The 24,822-nt window shown below is 52.3% G+C and overlaps 1 protein-coding gene across 4 annotated transcripts; it reads right to left on the bottom strand.

The window, feature by feature from the left end:
• Positions 1 to 1,025: 1,025 nt before the first annotated feature.
• SLC41A1 (solute carrier family 41 member 1) lies at positions 1,026 to 23,703 on the bottom strand. 4 transcript variants are annotated; one of them, XM_071768714.1, is made up of 13 exons: positions 23,573 to 23,703; positions 21,788 to 21,937; positions 20,175 to 20,479; positions 19,267 to 20,030; positions 14,500 to 14,607; positions 9,788 to 9,859; positions 9,367 to 9,511; positions 9,124 to 9,270; positions 8,238 to 8,385; positions 7,603 to 7,682; positions 6,569 to 6,703; positions 5,553 to 5,701; positions 1,026 to 4,058 (listed from the first exon to the last, which is right to left on the bottom strand). In XM_071768714.1, the coding sequence occupies exons 4-13, from the start codon at positions 19,639 to 19,641 to the stop codon at positions 3,873 to 3,875; spliced, it is 1,545 nt and encodes a 514-aa protein (XP_071624815.1). In that variant the 5' UTR covers positions 19,642 to 20,030; positions 20,175 to 20,479; positions 21,788 to 21,937; positions 23,573 to 23,703; the 3' UTR covers positions 1,026 to 3,872. The 4 variants fall into 4 exon arrangements, with proteins under 4 accessions (XP_071624815.1, XP_071624814.1, XP_071624817.1 ...); XM_071768713.1 differs by having other exon boundaries at positions 19,267 to 20,479; XM_071768716.1 differs by lacking the exons at positions 21,788 to 21,937; positions 23,573 to 23,703 and adding an exon at positions 21,104 to 21,183.
• Between the last annotated feature and the right edge of the window lie 1,119 nt (positions 23,704 to 24,822).

Here is a 24,822-nt window from a genome sequence, read left to right as displayed (position 1 = left end):
GACTCTGTCCCATGCACCTCTGCACCCCCAGACCCTGCCCCATGCACCCCCAGACCCTGCCCCATGCACCCCTGCACCCCCAGACCCTGCCCCATGCACCTCTGCACCCCCAGAACCTGCCCTGGGCACCCCTGAGCCCTGCCTGCTGTACCCCTACACCCCCAGCCCCCGACCCCTTTGCAGCCAGCAGACAGAAAGAACCCACAACACGCACGGACACGGGTGTGTGTGCATGTACATAACTGTATTTGTATATCTATATCTCTATATAAAACAATGCTCCACCATCGTTGGGATTCCTTCTAGGTCCTAACACCAAACTGTTTCTCCCCATCCTGGGTGTTCAGTAACCTCCTCCCTCACTCTTTTCCCCCCCACACCAAAACAAACATCACCCTCCCCACATTCCCTGAACCCAATATACCCAATGACCCACCCTGTCCTCAGTGGGAGTGGGAAGTGACCTGGAGCTCAGGGCAGCAGAGCCTGGGGACAGGGACACTGGAGCCAGCAAGGGCTTGGTGGCTGCTCCCCAGTCCCTGGACTATTTTAGGGCTCTGTTTTAGGGCTCCCCCACCTCCTTGCTCGGTTGAGTCCTGCAGGAAACCAGCCCAGAGCAGGAAACCCTGCAGCTGGGAGGGGAGCCCTCCCACAGCCACCAGTGTCTGCAAATTCAGGGGCTTAGTGTGCCCCCAAAAGTGTGCAGAACCCTTCTGGCACACACAGACTCAGGGGCAGGGAGCCCACGAGGAGGAGATGTCCCACAGGAGATGTCCCACAGCTTTGGAACAGAGCCAGGAGCTGGAACAAACTGCACAGGTACCAAACTGCACTGGTACCTGGCTGCAGGCAGCCTGGGCACCTCTCAGGTGTCCTGATCACTGCTTGCTTCATGCCCAGCAATTTATTTGATTTTTTTTAACCCTTACTCCACTGCCTCTTCTTCAGGGTAAACTAAAATAAGCTGCAAAACATAAAGGGGAGACTTTAAGCAAGTGTGTGAAAGCAAGGCAGCACAGTCCACATAAATAAATGCCATCTTTATTTAACCAAATATAATTTATCAGTTAAGTTGACATCTGTCAATTCAGTTATAGGAACTATAAATAATTAAGACAGTCTTCTTCCTTTAATAAAAAGAGTAAACCAGTATCTTTCATTTGCAGTCAGCTGTATAATAGGCATGCATTTGAGTGCAACCCGTGGGAAAAGTTTTTGCCCATCAATATTCTCCAATTTTTAAATTAGAAGCTTCCCTGACCTATTCCCCCCCCACCTTAGAGCTCAGGAACATCTGGACACCCCTGTCCCAGCAGCATGACAGCTCCCCATCTCCTCTGGGTCTCCTCATTTTACAGGAGACCCCAGGTGGGAGATTCTTCTTCTGGGAAATCTTTTAATGGGGAACCAACTAGTGATGTGACACCAACAAGTCCAGCAGTTTCTCATATATATAAATAATTTATGTATATATATAAAAGCTTAAGTGTTAATGGAAAGAAGTCTCATATCTATTCCTCAGCATTAGGCAGAGATCAGGTGAGCAGCAGAGGATCCTGCAGAAGTCCCTGGGCTGAGACTTCAGCACAGCAGGGGCTGAGGGTTGGTTTGTTGGGGTTTTGTTGGGTTTTTTGTTGGTTTTTTGAACAGAGCTTTGGCCAAATGAGGTCCGTGAGAAGTCACATCACAAGGGTGGAGAGTAGAGGGTGAGGAGCTGCAGCCTCAAAGGACCCCGGGAAAGAGCTGGGGAAGGGGAAAGCTCCACCAGCTTTTTGTCCCATCAGCAAGGCAGAAAGGGGAAAGCAGCCTCAAAAATCTATCATTGGTTTGTATGAGGAATTCTGAGAGTAACCTCAAGGAGGAAATCAGGCCAAGCAAGGATGGTTTGTGTTCTGCTGCAAGGAACACCCTTAAAGCAAGAGGAAAAGCAGAAAACCCCAAAATCCAGCAGCTTTCTGGTCATGTTCTGGAGCTGGAAGGAAGCAGGAGAGGCTGTGAGCAGAGCAGGAGCAGAACTGCAGCACTTGGGGTCTGCAGAGCTCCCCAAAACGGGATTTTTGCTGCCATTTCAAGGTCAGGATGCTCAGTGCCACTGCCACAGGGATTCCCCCAGCACCCCAAGAAGCTGCTGACAGCTCCCCAGGCTTTGGGCAGTGCAGGACTGAAACCAGGCTCCATGGGCCAGGCTGGATTTTCCCCGTCCTTGCCAGATGTCAAGAGCTTTCCCCCCCTGCACACTCAGGAATTCAATTTACATTCATCAGAGCCTGCTGAACAGCTCTGTCTGCCCCAGCACAGCAGATAAACTTGATACAACTGGGTGAAGTTTCCAAGCTGGTGAGAGCTGCTGCCATGGGACTGCACTCAGCTGACTGGGGTGATTTATATCCAAATGGGAAACCCAAAAAGCACGGAGTGCTGACAGAGTTCAGGAAGATCATCTCCAGACACCTCTGTCACACAGCCAGAACAGGTTTTCTCTCATTAGGCTGCTGCAGGCTGCAGGAGTGTCCTCCCAAGCTGTGCCAGGATGAGAAGATGGCTCAGCCACCCCTGAGCTGAGCAGCACAAAAAGCAGAGGGGAAAGAAACAGAGAAGGGAACCCTGGGGCAGTAACCCTGGGGCCAGACTTCACACCCCTGCTCGGGGGCATTTGGGTTTCTTTGCTGCATCCCCCCATCCCTCAAGAGCTCCATGGAGAACCAAGGCTTCAGGAACCTGCCTGTGCCTGCTGAGCTCTTTGCTTTCCAGCTGGAGTTTCCAGGAGAAACCCAGGAGCTGACCATGGGTGCCTTTTCTAAGGGACACCCAGAACCTAAGCTTCCCAGTTTGAAACACAACTGGGAGCAGCATTGGGTGGTTTCTTCCCAGCTGCAATGGACCCATCAGCAGCACTCAGCAACTGAGAGGAAAATCTTCACACAAAAAACCCAGGATCTGTTTTTCTATCCTTCCCTCCAGGAAGGAAAAGCCACTGGAACCCACCAGGCTGCCTGAACAAAGGTGCTGTGCCCAGACCAGCACAAGGAGAGGCTCCTACACTGCAGCTCTGATGGCTCCAGGAAAGCAGAAGGATGGAGAGGGAGAGGTCCAAGCCTGGCCAGACAAAGCACAGAGTGTGTTCCTTGGCAGAACATCATCAGCTCCTGATGGGAGGCAGAACAAGTCACCTGCAGCTTGAGGTGAACCCAAACCTGCCAGCAGAGCCCATCCTGCTCACAGCCAGACCTCAGGATCAAATCACCCCTTGCAGGCACCCAGGAGTGGGTGTTTTAGCACAGAGGAACCTTCCCCATCACCTTGGTTCACCCCTCTACCAGAGCCTGATGTGCTCTGGGTGCCTGGCAGAGGAGGGGGATTCACAGAGCAAACAGGGGTGACACCCCATGTCCTCACCCATGAGCTTGGGCTGTGCTGGAAGGTGCCTGTTCAGGCAAACCTGAGCCTTGCCTCCAGTATTCACAATGAAGTGAAAAAAGCAGCCCCTCACCTCTAGTGTCAGGGACAGGGTGGGCTCCCTGCCTGATCTGCCTGGTCAGCATTTCACTGTAACCTTGGTTCCCACATAACTACCATGAAATTGCACTTGGTGATTGTCTCGTTACACTTTTTTTTTTTTTTTTTTTTTTTTTGTCCTTCCCTAAAACTAGATTTATTTTCTGTACAAACTTGGCTTGAAATATAAACCACATAAAATTCCCATTGAAAATAATGAGAATCCAGTATCAAAGATGAAGTCTCAAGAGAGACAGGGGGTTGGAGGAAGCCGAGGAGAGCAAGGGGGGGGGAGGGGAGAGAAGAAACAACAACAAAATGAGAGGAGGAGGAGGAGGAAGAGGAGGAGAGGTGTGAGGAGGGGGCAGCAGGCAGAGTTAATCTCCCACATCAGAGTCCCGGTCACCAATGAGCCAGAGGATGTGAAAGCTGAGAGCCAGCAGACCTGTTCCTATCAAATCCCCCAGTGCTGTCAAGTATGGGATGGAGAAGTTGTCAGGATCCAGGTCCCTGCCCCACATCCAGTGCACCATCCAGTCAGCAATGTAGAGCAGAATGAGGACCTGGGAGAGGCAGGAAGAAAAAAAAAAAAAGGAATATCAGTCACAAGCTCTGCCTGCTGCAGTCCCAGGCTCAGAGCCACCCAAACCTCATCCTGAAGCTCCTTCCTGAGCACTGCAGCCCCAAAACAACAACCATGGCACAAAGAGGAACCCGGGGAGTTTCTCTGGATCTCCTGTGGTCTGAACAGCTTCTGCCCTGTCTGTCTGCAGCTTCACGTTAAATTTAGGATTAGAAGGGAAAACACTGGCACCCAAAATGTCTAAATTTGGCATCTTGGGTTTCAGGTCTAACTAAAAAAGCTAGGAGAGATATGGGGCAAAAAAAGAGATATGGGGCAAAAAAAGAGATATGGGGCAAAAAAAGAGATATGGGGCAAAAAAAGAGATATGGGGCAAAAAAAGAGATATGGGGCAAAAAAAGAGATATGGGGCAAAAAAAGAGATATGGGGCAAAAAAAGAGATATGGGGCAAAAAAAGAGATATGGGGCAAAAAAAGAGGTATGGGGCAAAAAAGGGACTTGGAAGCAGCTGGGATGCTCAGGCAGGACCTGGCTTCCAAAATAAAACAGCAACTGCCCAGCAGCTGGAGCCACCAGAGTGATGTTCTCCCAGCTGCTCCAATGCAGCAAGAGGCTTGGATCAACACCCAAAGACAGAGGAAATCCACACTGGATCCTCTCAAGCCTTAGGTCTGGGACAAGGATCTGCTGTGGCCCTGCTGCTGATGTCCCCAGGGCTGGGAGGGTCTCACAAGGTCCCTCCCTGCCAGCCCCTGCTCCCTGCAGAGCAGAGCCCAAGCACCCTGCAGGACCTCAGGACCTAAATTTAGGCTCCTGGGTGACAGCTCTGGCCTCTGGTGGATGCTCTGACTCATTTCCTCAGGATGAGTTTAGGGGGCAGTGAAACCAGAGAGAGGTCCCACAAGCAGAGGGGTGAGCAGGGGGTGCAGCCAGGCTCAGGGGGACAGTCCCCAACCAGAGAGATTCCCCCTGCAAGCAGCTGCTGGATTTCTGCAGCAGGAAAACCCTGGGGGTCTCTGCAGGACCCTCAGAACAACCCTTGCCATGAGCTCACACAACTCCTGAGAGGAAAGCAGGAGCCCCCCAGGCTTTTCCCCCAGGAAAGAGCAGGAAAAGCCACATAAGGTAGAGGGTCCCTGCTAATTCCACGTCCTGGTTTTCCTCACCAGCTGTTTTAAAACTGCTAAAGCACCTCCTGGGAGAGATTAACACCCAAGAGGTAAACACTTCTGCTATCAGGGAGAAAAGACAAACTCAAAACTTGCCAAGAACGGGAGGGGAAGAAAAAATTGTGTGTACAGGTATCAACAAGGAAGGATTTATTCAGCCTGATGGTGACAAATACAACCCTCCCCAGCACAGAAATCCCTTCCCTAGGGATGGGGCCTGTAGCAGGAGATCTGAAATGGAAGTGGCTGAATGAAGAGGTCCCCAGTGGAGATGAGAAGGCAGCACCCCCCTGTTCCAGCTCACCTGGAGAAGTGCAGCTGTCATGTAGAAAACAATGAAAATCAGGGTGAGTGTGGTGTGTCCACCTTGCATGGAGCTGATGGTGTAAAGGAAAACCAAGTGCCCAGGCACCACCAGCAGGAAGAGCACCCGAGCAGAGCGGGAATTCACATCTGCAGGGAACAAGGACAAATTTCAGAGAGGTTTGGACGTGCAGGAAAACTCTGCAGCCTCCCAGGGACCCAGGCAACACAACTGTGGTCAAATCAGAAGCAGGGAGCAACACACTGGAGCCTCATCCCCACACTGCACATTTAGGCTGGAAGGAAGCACCCTGGAAATGATGAGCCAGCCACCCAAGGAATCTTTGCAGCAACCTCAGCAGCAAAGCTTCATCCTGTCCTCAGAGCAAAGCTGAGAGGACTCAAGTCCCACATCTGACTGTGCTCAGCTGTCAAAAATTCACAGTGAACACTGAATTTCCTTCCAGCTCTGTCTGTAGCTTTTCTGGTGCTGAGTTTCCTGAGAGGTCACCACCAGACTGGAGACCTCCCAGCCCTCCTCCTTCAGGGACAGCCAGGCTGCAGGGCACCAACACCCACTGCCTGCACTCTGCTGGGATGTAAATTTGGGCTGTGCTCTACCACAAATAACAGAGCTGCCAGGAAGCCTCTGTGAGTCAGCAGCTTGCTGGGAGCCCAGCACAGCTGCAACACTCCAGCAACCTCAGGGCAGGTTTCAGTATCCTGGACGCCCCTGGAAAAAGATTTAGGATTTGGAGTATTAAAACAATCAGTGCACAGGGGTTTTGCACCACGTTTCCCTGCTCCAGCAGAGCTGTGTCCTCTTGCCCATCAGCTCTGCTGAAGGTCTGACAGTCCCTAGAGGGCAGGGCAGGCCACACAAACAGCCCCATCCCTGAGCTGGCAGCTGCCTCTGGGCAACCTTCAGCCACCTGAGAGTGCCAGGGATGAGTTTACCCAGCCAGCTGCTGGTGGCAGAAGTGTCTCTTTCTCTTTTTCTACACCTGATTTGGGTACCTGAGCTGAAGAAAGTGCTGCAGGGGCTGGGGCACTTGCGTGGGGCTGTTTCAGGGCTGTCCCCAGGCATCCCACTCATGTGCAGGTAGGTGGAGATGCGACTTGCCTGCACGGCCACCAGGTTGCCACCCACACCTGCAGAGAAAGAGAGAGAGCAGTAGGATGAGGTCTGACAAACTCTAAAAAAAAAAAAAAGAGCTCTGTCCAACAGCCAGCAGATCTGGAATTAATTGCCAGGTGTGGGAATGATGTGGGACAGTCTATTTCTGACCAGAATTCCATTTTTACAGGATGTAAGGAGTTGAGACAAAGCCCACTGTTCTACAGCTTCCCCCCTCAGTGAACCAGATGCAGTTCTGATGCTGAAGCTTTGGTTGGGAGAAATATGGGACAGAAAAAAGAGACGAGGAGTCAGGCACCAAAACAGACACAGGAAGTTGGAAACTATTATTTTGTGCTCAGGGTGTAGGGGAGCTATGGAACTCACTAGCACAAGATGGACTGGTTCAGAATTAACTCCACTTATTGCAAGAAGTAATAAAGGAGTTTCCCTGGTTCATTAGGCAGGAAGGGGGGTTGGACTAGATGATCTTTCGAGGTCCCTTCCAACCCCTAGGATTCTATGATTCTATGATTCTATGATTCTATGATTCTATGATTCTATGAAGGAGGTTAAAGCCTTGTACCAGAAGCAATTAAATTTCCTGATTCTGAGTTGCAAATCCAAATCTTTATGTCACCAGGTGCCACAAGGCTCAGAGGATGGGGGTCTTCCTCCAGCCAGGAGGAATCAGGGCATGAAAACAGTTTTTGTTTGGCCCCTGGAAAATGTGTTTTAGGCAATAACCTCCCAGTCACCCTCTGGTGAAAGGTTGGCACCAGAGGGAGCCACACTGCTGCAAAGCTTGGGTCTATCCACCATGTCTGACTGGCAGTCCAGAGGGAATTAATCTCCTTAATCTGCCTGGAATAAGGCACACAAGCAATTCCAGTGCCTGCCAAGAGCTGCAATCCCAGAGTGGAAAGGAACTCACCATTAATAACTGGTGTGAAGACAGCCATGCCAGCAAAGTTTGGATCTGAGACTGTTCTGTCCAGAATTAAACCCCCAACACTGCAGAGAGAAGATGGAAGAGGTCAGGGCTGCCATTAGGAAATACTCACACAAAGCAGCCAGGAATCTCTCTGCTGCAGTCTGTGCACCCCAGGCTGGTGTTTATGTATTAACAGGTGATTTTAAGCCTCAATATTTGGTAACAGAAGACAGTTTTAGCAGCATTTTCTCACTGCTGCCCAAACCCAAGAGACTAAATCCCATAAATGTACACAGCACTGCCACACAGTGACCAAATGCAATCCTGTCCTGGTGCAGGGAGCTCACAAACAGGGTCTGGAGTTACTCCATGGCCATGCCAAGGTCTCATTCTGGGACAACCTAAGTCCCTGGATCCCAGCAGCCTGGTGCTTCACTGCCCTTGGCCCTAGAATCCTGTGCCTGCCTCTAGGAAACAAGAAACAACCTCCAGCTGCCTGGCAGTCTGCACTGGGGATGGAAAAAAAGTTTGGTTGCCTCTTCTTCCAGAACCTACCAAGGAGGAAGAGGTTGAAAGGGCCAAGGGAAAGGGTTCCCCTGTGTCTGGGGGAGGAGAAGTGCCCTGTGCCCTCCTACCTGCTGATGGCCATTGCAATGATCACGGGCTCCCAGCCCGAGTACAGCACCTCCCGGGTGGCTGCATTCCTCTTGGCAATGATGACCCAGATGGGCAGCAGAGCTATGAAGAAGGCACATACCAAGGGATTCACGTAGGCTTTGCTCTCTGAGGGGGAAATAAGCAGAGGGAACAGGTCAAGGACACATCCTGCTGAAGGGAGGTTGGGTGCTGCTTCAGCTCAGCTCAGCGAGCCGGAGTCAGAGGCTCCGACGAGGGCAGAAAACCAGAGCAAGGCAGCCTGAGTTCTGCAGGACTGGGTATTTCCTGCTCCTGGTGTACTCTGAGAGGCTTCACCAACAGATCCTGAGGAGATATCTTCAATTTCAACTGCTCATTCCCACTTCCCACTCCTGGGTGAGACCTCCCTGTGTTGCTTCACCTTTGGCTGAACCTGGCTGAGTCACATCCCCTGCATCCCAGCCAAGAGGGAAGGAAGGTGCAGGGGAGGGAAAAGGAAGTCTACAGCTGCAGCTCTGCACTTGGGACCTCCAGCTGGTGCTGACAGCACAAAAGATGAAATCCAGAGCTGCCTTCTCCCACTGCTTTATCCACAGACAACCCCTTGGCACTTGGAAGAAGACAACCTCTTCCCTACCCCTTTACCTGGTAAGCAGGAAGCCTGCAGATCAGTGCCCAGACTGTCTGCAGACACAAGGCAGCAGGAAGATCCATTTCCTCCCCTTATCAGCTCTGACTAGGTCTCACTAACTGAGGGAGCTTCCAGGCCAGGCATCCTACACACCCCAAGGACAGGAAGGGTAAAGGAAGAGGGTGAAGTGAGAGGGAGACAGAGCAGCACATGGAAGGACCAGGGAGAGACAAAGGCTTTTTGCTGCTCCTCACCCAGCTCTTTGTAGAGGCCCCAGCTGATCCCTGAAAGCAGAGCCAGGGTGATGAGATCCCCCAGGCTGGCAGCAATTGGTGTGGCAACATTATCAGGGTTGATCCCCATCTTCCTGGATCCAATGATGACCCCAATCATAATCATACCTACAGCCAGAAAGGGGGAGAAAAGAGGATGAGGCCGAGGAGAGCCCCCCATTTGAGGAAGAAACACAAGGAGGGTGTGCAGGGTTTGTCTCTCACCCAGAACAAGGGAAGCAATGAAAGCAGTGGCCACACTGCTGGCACAAAGCAGGACAGCATGGTCAATGCTGAAGTGCCCATCTGGGATCCATCCAAAGATCACTGCTGCAATGGAGGCCAGGAAGCCAACCACAGTAGCCTGAACCTGAAAACAAAAAGCAGGCAGTCACCAAGAGGACTGGAGAGCAAAACAGCCCCAGGGGGAGGGAAGAGGGAAATGCTCCCCAGGTACCATCATTTCAGGGGTCAGAAGCATCTGGCAGGGGAACACCAAAGCCTCAGCTCTAGAGCACAGAGTTAGGGGAAGATGGCTTTGGGACAAGGAGCTCCCAGTGCCAAAAAACAGGCATCCAAACCTGACACTTGTCCCAGTTGGCATTCACCAATATTCCCACTTTCCTCTCCTTTTGGGTTTTCTTACCTGTATCAGAGCCATGTTCCCTGTTATCATCCTCCAGAGCTCTTTGGGTGTATCCATTTGGCCAATATTAGCCTGCAAAAAAAAGGACATCACAACATTAAAGGCATCAGAGAAGGCTTAAGAGGATTTTGCAGTTGCTAAGTCAAATTCCTGTCTCCCTGAGGTGCCAGTTTGTGCTTTAAGTAGAAGGGAATAATGACCCCAAATCCTCAGCCCCCAGGGGACAGTAATTTAGTTGGAAAGGTGGATGTGTCCAGCTCTGCAGGATTGCCCCAGCCCATGGCACAAAGCTCCATCCCTGAATAACCACAGACCCCTTCCCACAGATACTCTGGGTCTGTTCTCCACAACACCAAAGCTGTTCCCAGCTCAGCACCTTCTCCTTCTCAGCTGCAGGAACGGGCTGAGACCCTCCTGGGCAGCTGGGAAGGAGCCAGAGCCATGGCAGGAGGGGGTTTTGGAGGGAATGTCAAGGGGGAAATCAACGTCAGCAGAACCTCTGATGAAAATCTTGCAAAAGCAACAGGATTTACTTTGTCCTCACACAGTCATGCACTTTTTATTTATTCATTCCATTGGCTCCACTGGTGATGAAACCAAGCCTGGCTCAGCCCCAGCTGGGTCATGCTGCCCCTCAGGATGGAAATAGGGGTGCAGAGACCCTCAGGTCAGCTATCAGTGTGCCCCAGCTCCCATAGGGACCAAGGGCACAGAGCAGATCATGTGGGCAGAGGAAGTTGGCAGAAAAAAACTCCTGTTTTGGTGAAAAGCTGAGTAAACAAAGCTCATGACACGTGGAGACCCACTGAGGAGTGGGAAAGAGCCATGGCACACAGGTCATCTGGCACTGCTACAGCTGCAGGAGATGCTCATCAGACTAACCAGAAGGGACAGAAAGTTGCTCTAATCCCCTGGCACATGATCCAAAATAACCCAGCAGAGACACTGCAGGTTGCTGCTTAGGGCAGAGCACAAGGGTCCTGCACTTCCCTAAAACCTTCTAGGAAAAGCAGGGAGAGGCAGAGGGTGTAAGCTTACACCCATCTTGTATCAGAAGGTGATGACCATGAGGAGGAAATGTTTGTCACTGTGAAATCAACAGGGAGGGGCTCAACCAATCTGAACTGGTAAATCCATGCTGGAGTTACTGGCTGACCACGTCAAACTCCAGCTTCCTCTCAACACCACAGCAGCAGTTCCTGCCCCTCAGGTTTCCTTGGCTGGCCCCTAGCATAAAAAAAGTAAAGCAGTGATGAACCAATCCTTCTGCTCTCCTTACTGAGAGAACTGCCAGCTCGTTCCAACCAGCACTGAGGTGTGTCCAAATCTGGAGTGAATTTGTCCCTCTCAGTTCAGTGGGAAGGAGGAAAGATTGGGAAGGGAGAAAAAGTTGAGCAGAGCAGCCCTGAGCACAGGAATTTGAGCCCCATATGAAGCTTGACCTCAAAATTCCAGCCACATGGCAATTAGGTTGGGATTAACATAACCCAGCTGTAGTCACTGGCAACTGGATTTTAATCTTTTAACTAATGGGGGAGTTTTGCTGCTTAATTGTGAGAGGGATTTGTCAGGTGCCTTAATGCAGCACTAATGAGAAACCCATGGTCTGAGAAAGGTCTCCAGGCTGCTTCCCTGCAGAGAGAGCAGGAGCCCTGTGGGGTGAAGCCCCTCAGAGGGAGCTCCCTCCCTCCACGGGACCACTCGGGGTCCCTCCTGCTGAGGGAAGAAGAAAGCAAGGGAAAAAAAAGAAAGGAAAGCCCAAGGTATTGTCCTGTCCCACCAGGCACAGGGAGAAGGAGGCAGAGGGCAAGGATGGGTGAGCTCTGTGCTGCTGCAGCCCCCAGAGCAGACAGGGGAAAGTTTGGCATTCCTGGGACTTTCTGCACAGCCTCTGCCAAGCCTGCCCCAATGCTGCTCTGTGCCAGCCCTATCAGGGAGGAAGAGGAGGAGGAGGAAGAAAATGGAGGCTGCAGAAGAAGTGCCTGAGTCCCAGGAGAGCAAAGCACTCAGCCTGATAAACCCAGGCACAGAAAGTGCAAGCTGGCCAAGGCCAGAGGGGAGAAGAGGATCTGGGACAGGAAGGGTCCCAATGTGATCCCCACAGTAAAGAGGGAATAAACCCAAGGGATTTGTTTCCCAGAACGAAGGGGGCAAACAAAGCTCAGCCCAGCAACCTGCAGAGAGGGCAAACAGCCCCAGCACAGCTTCTGCCTCCATCCCTCAGGAGCTCAGCACCCTCCTCCTCCTCCAGGGAACAAATAGGGGGGGGGGGACTGAAGCCAGGATGGAAATGGGGGTCTGGGGGTCAAGCCAGGGAAATGCTGTTTGTCCCTCCTGCTCCCCAGGGACTGCAGGGACAGCCTCAGGCTCTGCAGAACATGATGCTCAGGTGCTTCAGGGGATGAGAGCTGCATCCCTCAGGGTACACACAGGGACCTGCAGGTGACAAAGATCTGGATGAGCCAGAACATTGGAGGGTGACAGAAACCTGGGACCTCAAAGGCCACCAAGAAGCTCCTGAGGAGCAGTCACAGCTGGCATCACCTCATTGCTCAAGATGAAAGGAGAGCAGACACTCATGGGGGAGTTTTGGTGCTTAATTGTGAAAGGGATTTGGGAGGTGCCTGGTCTCTTCTCACAGGTAATTAGCAACAGAACAAAGGGGAGTGGATTCAGCTGCAGCAGGGTCAGGTTGGCTGCACATTAGGAAAAAAAATATTCACAGAAAAAGTGGGCAGACACTGGAACAGGCTGCCCAGGGAGGTGGTTGAGTCACCATCCCTGGAGGTGTTTCAGGGTCCTTCAGATGTGGTGTTGGGGGAGAACTTCGTTGAATAGGGATGATGTTTGGACTCCATGAGCCCAAGGGGCTTTTCCAACCTGAAAGATTCTGTGATTTTCTCCTACAGCAACTGGGAAGGGAGAGGCTGAGGGAAGGGAGCACCCTAAGCAGCAGCTCTGGTACCAGTTCTCCATCCCAACACCTCAGTGAGCAATTCCTGAGCAGTTCTCTTGGCTCAGGGCAGGTCAGTTCTGCACTGCCAAGGCCAAGGCCAGGCTGCTTGCTGCCAGGGCTTCCAGCAGCTCCCAGCACAGAGCCAGCAGAGTTCAAAGCTTGGCAGCAGGCAGCTAACACCTTGCAGATGTAAGTTGCAAAGTTATACATGCACCCAGCATGGGAAACACTGAAACATCAGGCAGTCCCTTGCTGTCCTGCTCAAGCAGAAGCTGCTTTGCAGCAGGAGGGAGTATTTTATGTCCCTGGAAGGAGAGGATCTCAGTCTCACTCCAGCACTGCTCAGCTACAGACAGACTCTTGTGTTACAGAAACATTTAAACACAAAGCAACTCATTTACAGCTGGACTAACACAGTGTTCTGAGCAGCTCACAGACCCTGCCCCCTTCCCTCACAGGGAGCTCACTGTTCCACAGGAATTGGACTGAATCTGAGCAAGAGAAATGCCCAGCCTTGCCTCTCCATCAACTTCAAGAGGCTGTCTGTCTGTCTGTCTCTCACTGCCAGCTCCCCTCCCTTTTACCCTTTGCTGTACAACTCTCTCCAGGCTCTCCCATCTCCAAACCCTCCTGAACCTGGCCCAGTCCAGACTGCACTCAGCTTCCTCCTAAAGAAACCTGGATCCAAAGACTCCAGGCATTAACCTGCCAAAGGCAGCCCCAGCACTGGTGCCTCCATGTGAGGTGTCAGCAAAGCTTAAGGACCATGAAACCCTCAGATCTGGTCAGCCCAGTGGGATGAAGGCACCAGCCCAGCCTGCCAGACTCCAGGCTCTGGTTTCTGTGGTCACTGACTGAAAGATTTTGGTGTGCCCAGCCACCAGGCAAGCTCACGCCTTCCCTTCTCTTCTTTTCCTTTCCTTTTCCTTCCTTTTCTTTCCCTTTCCCTTCCTTTCCTTTCCCTTTCCCTTCCTTTCCTTTCCCTTCCCTTTCCCTTCCTTTCCTTTCCCTTCCCTTTCCCTTCCTTTCCTTTCCCTTTCCCTTTCCCTTCCTTTCCCTTTCCCTTTTCCTTCCTTTCCTTTCCCTTTCCCTTCCTTTCCCTTTCCCTTCCTTTCCCTTTCCCTTCCTTTCCTTTCCCTTCCTTTCCTTTTCCCTTTCCCTTCCTTTTCCCTTTCCCTTCCTTTTCCTTTCCCTTCCTTTTCCCTTTCCCTTCCTTTTCCCTTTCCCTTCCTTTCCCTTCCCTTTCCCTTCCTTTCCTTTCCCTTTCCCTTCCTTTCCTTTCCCTTTCCCTTCCTTTCCCTTTCCCTTCCTTTCCCTTTCCCTTCCTTTCCTTTCCCTTCCTTTCCCTTTCCCTTCCTTTCCTTTCCCTTCCTTTCCTTTTCCCTTTCCCTTCCTTTTCCCTTTCCCTTCCTTTTCCTTTCCCTTCCTTTTCCCTTTCCCTTCCTTTTCCCTTTCCCTTCCTTTCCCTTTCTTTCCTTTTCCCTTCCTTTTCCCTTTCCCTTTCCTTTTCCCTTTCCCTTTCCTTTTCCTTTCCTTTCCTTTTCCCTTTCCCTTTCCTTTCCTTTTCCCTTTCCCTTTCCTTTTCCCTTTCCCTTTCCTTTTCCCTTTCCCTTTCCTTTTCCCTTTCCCTTTCCTTTTCCCTTCCTTTCCTTTTCCCTTTCCCTTTTCCCTTTCCCTTTTCCTCCCCTTCCCTTCTCTTCCTTTCCCTTCCCAAAGCAGGGATCCTGCTCCCTGCCTCCTCTCCCTGGATACTCACAGCTGTTGACAGACGAGATGCCAGAGTCATCTCCAGGTTCCCCTTCAGGCCCAGCAATGCAGGTACCAAGATAAACACCTCTGTCACGTATTTGAAGACATCCCAGTGCTGGAAGATTAAAACAAGACAAAAAAAAAGACCATTAAAAATAACCACAGCTGTAAGAAACCTTTGCTTTGGACCCAGTGTCAGCCATCAACCTGGCCCTGAGCTCCCCGGGCCCCTTCTGGTGCCACACTTGGAATTTTGCAGGGATTTCACTGGTTCTGACATCCGGGGGGCAGTGACCACACATCCCTGCTGAGCTTCCAAACTGGATCTAAGCCTGCAGCTTTTCAGTTCCAAATCCCCCAAGAATAACCACTGACAAAACACTCCCAGACAGAGGCCAAACCAGGGGAAGATGAAGAGGCTTTGCCCAATACTTGCAGTTTTTGGCAGGATTGAGGACTGAAGTTGGGTCAATCTCAGCTGAGAGCCAATCCCTACATGTGTGTCCTATAATTTGGAGCAAGGAACTGCTGCTCCCTGATCCTGCCAGCTCCCAGGGCAGACCCCCCCTCACTGGGATGTCTGCACTCACCTGGCACTGACATTTTTCAGGTATTTACCAACTGCTCTACAGCCAACTCAGCTCCCTGGGCTAGGAGACAGCAGAGGCAGCCGTGGGTATTCCAAACAAACAAACTGTAATTGCAGGCTGAAAGGAGAGCAGCTGGCTTCCAGGAAAACACAAAACCACCCCAAAAAAAAAACCAACCAAAAAACCCTCACAACCGCATTAAAAAAAAACCCAACAAAACAACAACCTGCAAGCTACACAAAACCTCGTTGCCCAATTCTTTATTTTCGTTGCTGTTTCACAAGAAGGCTCCCAAATAACACCAGTGTCTTCCCACTGGGACAGAGCACAGCTGGAAGCAGAAAGGGCTGGGGCAGTTTCCTTCCTGCAAAAATTACCTGGGATGGGCTCTGGCTCTGCCAGCCCTTTGGGATCAGGAGCCAGTGGGATCTGCTTCTCTTTCCAGGACAAGGAAGCCACCAGCCAAACACAACTCACTCTACCTGCAGGACAAACACCTTCCTGTGGGGAAGGGCTTCAGGGATTTTTGTTTGTTTTCCCATCTTTTCTGCTGCTTGCCTTCACCACCAGCCAAAAAACTCCAGCTCCCTGCCAGGTCCTTTGCAACCACCACATTCAAACTGCACTCCCTTGAAAAAACCATTTGAGGGGAAGCAGTGATTACAGGTGGCAGGTAAGTGCTTGAGATGGATGAACTGGGACCACTTTCCCTCCGAGGGAAAACCTGTTTTCCAGTCAATAAAAATCCCCTTAGTGCTTCTGACAGCTTGGCAAGACAAGTTAACTGTGCTCTCCAGCTCCCAGGTGCAGAGATGAGAGCTGAAATACTTCATCTGCCCCAGCAGCACAGACTGGGACTGCTTTAAGGTCACATCTAGGAATAGGCAAGCTCAGCTCTCCTCAGTCTATTTTTAGGCAGGAACTGTGATTATTTTGCTGCTTGTTGTAGCAGTGAATCCTTTGCTGCATCTGGAATTCACCCACACTCCCACTCCCCTGCAGGACAGGGTGCAGGACAGGGTGGGTGTCCCCAGGGTCACTGGAAGGAGCAGCAGTCAGCCTGGGAGAGCTGTGCAAAAGTTTCCTGGTTCTTTCTGCCTCTGGAGATGCCAGGAACAGGATCAACCAGCAAAGTTCAGAGCTCTCCCTCACCTTGTCCCAGCCCTGGGTTTGTAAATCAAGCTCGAAAGGGTTCGCTGCAAAGTGGGGCAGAAGCTGCTGGAACTGGAGGCAATAAAGCTCCCCAAGGAAGAGAGGAAGGACTAAAAAGCCATTTTTGGTGAGGGAAAAGAAGGAGATTTCTGCAGACATCAGCAGCTTGCTCACTGCAAAGAGCAGGACCCGTGGGCTCCTGCCAACTTTCTTAATATAAGAATTTCTACAAGGCTGGTCTGGGGGCATTCAGTAGAGCTGAAGGTCCCTCTGGCTCCTGCAGGGAAGGAAGCTCCCTGTGGGGACATGTGCCCACGAGTGGGGAGGACCAGAGCCAGGCTGTTGGGGGAAGACAAAAAAGGAAGAGGAAATAAGAACTTAAATTCAGGATACAGAGCTGTTAAAATCCCTTTTTCCCCCCCCTGGGAAGCACAGGAAGGAGCTGTGTTCAGGGGAGGGAGGATAACAGCACCCAAACCCTCCAGGAACATCCAGCCTGCTCCATGGAAGGGCAAAAACTGGGGAATGAGGGATGGATTTCAGCAGAGCTGTGGGAGAAGCAGCAGGTCACCTCCAGCAGCTCCTCCCTGCCCTCTGGGGAGGGGAAGAACAAAGACTTTAAGCAATTTAGGTTTAATTTTGTTCAGCTTCATTTCCTCCTAAGCCCCTGGTCCCTTTGATCTTCTCTGGGTTTGTACCCAGAGCCACCAGGGCTCAGTTCTCTTCTGTGCAGCACAGGAGACTGGACCCCAGGTTCTGAAACATCAAACCCTGGGAGGTGTCTGGCAGATTCCTGACAGATCACTGCCTATTTCAGAAGCTTTGCACCTGCAGAGGACAGATATTTCCAGGGTAACAACAGCTGCTCCTCAGTCTTTGTCATTTTTAGTGTGAAGTTGAGGCTTAAAAGATCCCTGGGTAACAGCCTCATTTTCCTGGGATTGCAGCAGGGATTGATGAGAGCTCAGAAGGGAGGGATGTGCCACGGGCTGGAGCCTTGGTGTGCCTGGTTCCTAAATCCTCTGTCTCCCAGCACTCTCCCTGCAGAATTCCAAGGGACAAGAGGCCTCAAGGGGAGGGTTCCAGCCCTCACTGCCAGCCCTGGCTGAGCCCAGCCCAAAGGGATGCCAGGACCAGAGGTGGTGAAGCAGGGAAAATGCAGAGATTGCCTCCTCTGGACAAAACACTGCCCAGCCCAGGGAGCCCACGAGTCTGGAAAAAAAACAATAAGGGCTCTGCTGGGAGAGGGGACTGTGCCAGCAACCCTCTGCTGTACACAAAAAGCAGCTGTCACCTGGCCCAAAGGTCCCTCCAGTACCAAAGGGAGCAGAGACAAATCCAGAGGGACACATCAATGGAACAGCAGGGCCAAAGGCCTGGGCTGCTTGTTTTCACAGTGGGGAATTACCAATTACAGCTGCCTGATTGGTCTGTTTACCCAAAACAGAGGCAAATTGAGTGCATGGAGCCCTCCATCCACCACAAACCATGGCTGCATCCAAAGCAACTGAACTGCACCACTCCACCTGCTTCCCTCCCTTCATCCAAAGCTTTCCTGGGAAGCCACTTATCCAGCTCAGCTCCCCAGACCCTGCAGGAAGCAAGCCAAGACCCCACACTTCCCATCCCCCTGTTCCACCCTATGGCATTTAGGTGCCTCATTTAATCCCAAGGCTGTTAGAGGGGTTGGCAGGAGAAGCTGCAGAGCCACATGCTGAGCTGCTGTGGGACAGAGGAGTTATGAAGCTTTAGTTCTAATGGCCACAAAACCAAAATAAAATGCAGGAGAACACAGAGGTGAGGTGCTCAGCATCCCATCCCTGCCCTGCTCTCCCTGGCCAGAGGGGCTGCTCCTTCCCCAGGATGGGTTGAAATCCCTGGCTCTGGGAAACATGAATTTACAGGAAGCTTACAAAGGGACAGAACCATGCTTGAAATGGCTCTTTTTAAGAAAATCATTCAGGTCAATCTCTCCCAGGTTGGTTCAGCACAGTCAGCCCATCCTGCCTGGAGTCACTTCAGAGCTCCCAGCAGAAACTGTGAGAAATCAAGAGGAGCCAGAAGGATGAGCAGGATGTAAAGGCATGCAGGGAATTGCAGGGAATTGCCTGGGCTATTAGGGGTGAGAAAGCAAGAGAAGTGTCTGCTTGGCCACCCACAAGGACAAAAAAAACCCTGAGGCACCCTCCTGGCACACAGCTGGGGTGGGGATGATCCTGGCTGCCAGTAACAGAGAAGTGAGTGACACTGGAGTCTCTCTGTGCCAGCACTGAGAGGGTTTGTTTACTCCACTTAAGCAAACAGAGGAGCTCCAAGCAGAGGATTTTTGGTTGGCCACAGCTCCAAAATGGTTCCCTCTCCCATCCAAATAGTTTCACCAACCTACACTGCCCAGACAATGGAGGTTTTTTTGGGGCTGGGCATCGAGGCAGCTCTGCACAACCCATCTTTCAGAGCAGAGGAGATGAGGTTAAGGAGCTGATCTGCTGCCAGAGACAGACATGGAAAACCTGCACTGGAAACTGCTGCAGGAGCCACAGCCCCTCAAGTCACACATTTCCCATGGAAAACCTGAAAGCAAGCTGCATGGCTGCTGGGTTCTCACCTGAGAGCCCTCAGGAGACAACAAATCTAGAAACATATCAGTTTTCACCCAGAGGTAACAGGCAGCTCTCTGGTTGGCCTTTCCCAAGGACTCACAGGTCCCTCAGGAGGATCCACCCTGCTGGCCCAGTTGCCCCTGGCTACCTCAAGAGTGTGAGAAGGCAGCAGAAGGGGCACTCAGCCATCCTTCAGCCTTTGGGGTGAGCACCATGCAAGTGTCCAAGCAAATCATTAACCTGGCTGGCACAAACCCAGCGTGCTGGAACGGGGCAGCAAACATCTGAGGTGGAAAAGGAAGAGAGGACCTGTAGAACTAGTGCTAGATTGGAGCTGGGATGCCCACAGCCACCACCAGGGCAGAGAGCTTTGTTTTACCCCCCGATGAGGGGTTCAGCACCCAGGGCCATGCCAGGGAAGCATCATCCTACCTGCACAACGTCCAGCACCATTCCAGCAGCAACTGTCCCAAAGCCTGCCAGGAGGAATGGAAAGAGAACTTGCAGCCCGATGGAAAAGGAGGTTTCCTTGAGGGGAGAGGCTGGCTCAGGACCTCTGTCCGTGCTGGTGTCATCACTTTCATTGCTCTGGCTGCCATTTTCCAGCAGGGCATCTTCCTCTCGAACCCCTTTAGCGTTGGCACGAGATTCCAACACCACCACTTCCACCCCATCCCCATCAGTTCCCAGGAAATCTGAGGGCTCCACCAGGTGTCCCCGCTCCTGACTGCTGTGACAGTCCCCGGGGACAATGGGCAGCACAGCTCCATTGTTCTGCTGGGTCTCCTGCTCAGGCTTGGAAGACATGCTGCAGAGAGGTTATCCTCAGCCTTGGCTCAGCAGGCCTGCAGCCAGCAGCTGTTCCAGAAGAAATCTTCTGCCAGGAGCTTATAGAAATGGCCTTTCCAGCATCTAGAGGTGACCTCTCCTCCTATCCTTGCTCTCCTGCCTTTGTGTGCAGAAACTGCTCCTGCAGCAGAGATCCCCATCAAGCAAAGTCCAAGAAGGGAGGACACCAAGCACTGAGCTAGCAGGAACACTGCAGGGACCAGGAGCTACAGCAAATCCCCTCGAGTTCTCCTCCTCTCCAGCACCGTGCAGCACAGCAGCCACCAGGACAGGATCCAAGCTTTTCTTCTTTGCTGGATGACACCTCAGTGCATCTTTGTCCTGGGCTTCTTCCAGCAGCACGGTGGCTGTGATGGGGCACACAAGGCAGAGAGAAATCCAGAGGAATTTAAGGCCACTGAATAACACAGAAGCTTAAAGAGATGAAAAAGCAGAGAGCAGACAGAGGGGGACTGGATTTTAGAGAGGATACAGTCCAGAAAAGCTCTTACCACCAGAGCTTTGTCACTTTCTCCAGTGGCACTGTCCCTTGGCAGAACCTGAAGGTCCTGTGGACTTTTGCTCTGTTTCAGCCTCTTGTGTGCCCTCTCCAAAGTGCTCAGTGATGCCAGCAAACTCCAAGCTGTCCCCTCCTCTTCCAGGAGCAGGTCTCACTTTACAGCACGAGGCCAGGAGAGATCTTATTTAAAGTAACAGCGAGTTCCCAGTTAAGGTTACTTATTGAGCTGGGCAGGCTGGAGGGTGGGAGCTGGCATGGGGACAGCCCTCGAGTTCACGTCACTCTCCAAGATATCACCTGAAACAGATGGAAGGAAAGCAGATAAGCCCTGGGGTCCCGTGGCAGTCAGCACCCCAGCTCATTCATTCATCCAGCATTCCCATCACTCCTGGGATGAAGCTTTTCCCCCTTCCCCAACCCCCGGGCAGCAGCCGTGACCCCCGGGGCTCCTCCAGCATCTCTCCCACCCCCCAAACCCCTTCAGAGCAGCCCCCGGATCCCAGCGGCGAATGCCCCGGAGGGACCCTCGGCCCCGCAGGACCCGGGATCCCGAGTCCGGTGGCCGAAGACCCGCACGGAACCAGCGGGCACAACCCCGCAGCCCTGCGCGGGGCCGCAAAAAGCCCTTGGACGGAGATCCCGGAGCCTGGGGGGCTGCGGGGAGAGCCCGGAGGCTGCGGGGGGAGCCCGGGGGACAGAGGGGCGAGCGCGGGGAGCTGCGGGAGGAGCCCGGGATGCTGCGGGGAGAGCCCGGGGCGTTCCGTGCTGCCGCGGCCCCGCAAGGCAGCTCCAACGGAGCGGACCGGACCGAGGCCCAGCTCCACCGGCGGAGACCGCGGGGAAACGCTGCACCGAGCCCAGAGGAGCCACCCTGGCCCCCGCCCCGGTTCCCTCCCTCCCTTCCTCCCTCCCTCCCGGTACCCGCGGTCCCGCCGCTCCGCTCCGGTCCCGGTCCCGCTCCGCTCCCCGCTCTCCCCCGGCCCCGCTGCGGCTGCCGCGCGCCGCCCTGACATCACCGCCAGCCAATGGGAGCCCTGCCCCGCCAGCCCTGCCCCTCTCCCATTGGTCAGCCTACAGTGACGTCACGGGTGGCCACGCCCACGCCGCGGGAACGGGAAAGGAGGGGGGAAATCGCTCCGCCCACGCAGGGGCGGCGGAGGAGGGGGCGTGGCCTGGGGTCACGTGGGGATCCGCACATGGAGGTCGCGATCCAACCGGGAATGGTCCCGGTGTCCCTGTCCTGATCCCGGTATCCCTGTCCTGAACCTTGTTATTCCTCCCGGTATCCCTCTCCTGATCCCGGTATCCCTCCCGTTATCCCTCTTCTGATCCCGGTATCCCACCCGGTATCCCTGTATCCCTCCTGTTATCCCTCTCCGGGATGCCTCCCGGTATCCCTCTCCTGATCCCGGTTTCCCTCCCGTTATCCCTCTCCTGATCCCGGTATCCCTGTCCTGAACCTTGTTATTCCTCCCGGTATCCCTCTCCTGATCCTGGTTTCCCTCCCGTTATCCCTCTCCTGATCCCGTTATCCCCCCCGTTATCCTCCCCATCCCCCTGTTATCCCTCCCGTGATCCCTCCCTCCCGTTATCCCGGGGCTCTACCTGCTTCCCGTTGGCAGGAATGGTTCCTCCTTCCTTCTCCCTCGCTGTGGCTCACAGGGATAACGAGCTGTTCATTAAGCTCCGGGAATTTTTCTCTCTCTCCCGGGACAGGAGGCACTCGGGGGCTTTCAGACCCGACCCAAGGGGCTCCTCTGGAGTTCAGCAAAGAAAACCGGGAATATCAGGAATATCATCCTCACTTTGTTTGCACCAAACCGTCCCACCCCAAGCAGAAACTCCTGCTAACACAGCCCAGTGCCTCACTGCTCCACAGAATTCCCTCTTCCTGAATGAAATCAGCTCTCCCAATTTATGTTTTGCCTTTTTTTTTTTTTTTTTTTTTTTTTCACGAGTGGAACTTTTGAGCAGGTTTTTTTTTTTTGGTTTTTTTTGTTTTTTTTTCCTTCCTGCCTTTCCTTTCCTCCCAGGAAGCAGCCCACAGCAGGTTATTACCCGGAGTGATGACGTGACCCCCAGCTCCATGCCTTGGAGACAATTCCAGAGCCAATTCCAGTGGCTGGGACACGAGGGGGGGTGGCAAAGGAACAGCATCCACTCCCCCCCCACCCCCAGAAACTGAGCCCAAAGTGACTGGGGATGGTGAATTCAGTTCTTAAAATAAGGAATAAAAGTGGTCATGGTCAGGACCCCTCTAAAGATTTGGGCTCTGCTGCTTCACTTTCTCTCTGCTCGTGTTAAAAATTGGGCCTGGGGAGCTTCCCTTCCTGGAATCTTTGGAAGGAAAGGGTGACAGGCACCCTGGCAGGGCAGGAGATGGAATATTTAAAGCAGAACTCAACTTGCTGAGCTCACTTAGGGTCTTTTTAATTTTTTCAGGCCCCAAAACCTTTGCAAATTCATCTCCCCTAAGTAAATGGAATTTCTGGAGCAGCTGAGCAGAGTGTCAAAGTGTTTTGTGCCCGTTTGTTTTTACACAGGTCACTTAATCAGTGGGTTAACCAGGACCTCCTGAGGCAAAGGGACATCAGGGAAAACTCAAAACATGCACAAAAAACCCCTCTTACCCTGCAGCAGCTCCACACTCAAGCTGAGAGCAGAATCCCAAATCCTCCCTCCTGCCCTCAGCTCCATTTTCCTTTCTTGAAATAACCCTGGTCTGCAATGCTCCTTTTCCACCTTCACCTTTCCTTCCTGCATCTCCCCTGGATGAACCATTTCTTCCTGAAAACAACACCCAAATGTGACCTTGTTGATGAAGAGCCCGGGCAGCTGCAGGCTCAGGAAGAGGAAGCAGGGAGACAAAAGCTGCCTGAGACAAGGACACAGAAATAGATAAAAAACCCCCCAGCACCCCCCACCCTGTGACACACAGAGATCAGAGAGGATGAAAGGGCAGGAAATGGGTTTCCAATTGCAGGGCAGCAGGTACCAAAGGCAACAAAACGCTTGGAAAGGGAGGTGTTTACCCCTGAGCTGCCCTGCAGCATGGAATGTCACACTGGGGGGTGTGACAGCAGCCACCAGGCTTTGGCACCACCAAGCTCTGGGCAAGCAGTGGCCCAGGAGGCTACAGTGTGTGCAGGGTGATTTTTCCCTTTTCCCAGAAGAATCCAGCAAAATAAAGTGGTTGGGCCAAAATCACTCAAACCTCCCCCAGAAACAAGTCTCTGAGTGTTCTGCCAAACCTGCTGCTCTCTGTCCCAACTCAGCCACATCTAAATGCTGATTTTTGAGTGGAGTCCCAGCTGCCTTTGACCAAGAATCCTAAGGGAACTTAGTTCTTAATTTATTGCAACCAGGAACCTCAACATGGATAATAATGACTTACCCCTAAGTTCAGTCCAGAACAAAAGCAGTGAGGCACCAACATCTGCAGCTGCCCCTAAGCTGGTCCTGATCAGGGAGAAAAAATGCAGGGCATGAAAGTTCTGTTTTACCAGCCTGGAGGCAAATAAAATCATCACCATCTTTTTTTTTTTTTTTTTTTTTCTTTTTTTCCCCCTCTTTCTTTTTTTCTCCTGTTTTTTTTTTTTTTTCCCCCCAAAGCTCCCTGCTGTGTTCATGTGTCCTCCACATGCTGTGACAAACAGAGGTCACCTGCAGGCAGGTCCATCCCCAGGGCTTTCTGCCACGTGAGAGCATCTGGCAGAGAGGAGCTGCAAGGTCCTCACTTCCTCTGTTCCACGAGGCCAGAGGTTCCTGTGTCCCCAGATGCTGCCCCAGTGACACCTGTCAGGGGGACTGAGGACATGGCCTCACATTTCTGCTTTTGTTCCAGATTTAGGCTGTAAATTCATTTGTAACCAGAAAGAAAGCACTATCACCACAAAGCTGAGCAGAGCCTGATATTAAAAAAGGTTTAAATTAAAATCACCTCTGAACCCCCTCCTATTTCTTACTCCACGAAAACCCTCTCACTTCCCAAAAATCCCAAAGAGGACGTTGGAGCAACGTTTTCTGATCCCTGTGTACAACCAGGCAGTGCTGTAGGAACAACCCTGAAAAACACAAGTGGACTTGGGAGGATAAAAGTGCTGGAGGGCACAGCTCTTACCCAGCTGGTCAGGCAGAGATCAGAGGGTGAGCTGGGGGGGGCTGCAGTACAGCCAAAATAATTAGGATCTGGAAAAAACCCAAAACATTCAGGTTTTCTCCTGTGGGTTTTTGGAGGAATTCCTATCCCTACCCATTGGATTGATCTGTGCTGGCAGTCACTGCTGCCTGTCCCTGATCACCTTCACCATGCAGAAAAGATGCCAAGGACATGTTGTAGCTGTAGTGATGAGCATGCACTGTGTGACTGTGGCAGAGCTGACTGACACCACCTAGAAAAAGTTGGTAATTTTGGGTACTCTGTTAAAGAGCTGAACTGCAGCCAGGCCCCACCACGTAGCTGCCTCTCTGAGTACTTCCACACAGGGCTACAATAAACCCTGCAGTAGTGCTGGATTAAAAATACAAATTAAAAGATGTGTTGAAAAGCCCCCCGGGGATGTGCAACGTGACTTTTGTGTTGCTCCTCCAAGCCCACCACTCAGGCTGTGACCAACTCCTAGATAATTCCATCAACTGGG

This window comes from Heliangelus exortis, chromosome 25 (genome assembly GCF_036169615.1).
Source record: "Heliangelus exortis chromosome 25, bHelExo1.hap1, whole genome shotgun sequence".
NCBI classification, from domain to species: domain Eukaryota; kingdom Metazoa; phylum Chordata; class Aves; order Apodiformes; family Trochilidae; genus Heliangelus; species Heliangelus exortis.
Note: the sequence above shows the minus strand (reverse complement) of the source record. Positions and strands in the feature narration are given on the sequence as shown.

Bases quoted from the DNA above. Each gene is read 5' to 3' on its own strand.
- SLC41A1 (XM_071768713.1), bottom strand. From the start codon at position 19,641: ATGTCTTCCAAGCCTGAGCAGGAGACCCAGCAGAACAATGGAGCTGTG. The intron at 9,512-9,787 runs GTAAGAAAACCC...TTTTGTTTTCAG, and splicing joins GGAACATGGCTCTGATACAG to GTTCAGGCTACTGTGGTTGG. The intron at 5,702-6,568 runs GTACCCAAATCA...TGTTCCCTGCAG, and splicing joins CAGCACTTTCTTCAGCTCAG to ATGTGAATTCCCGCTCTGCT.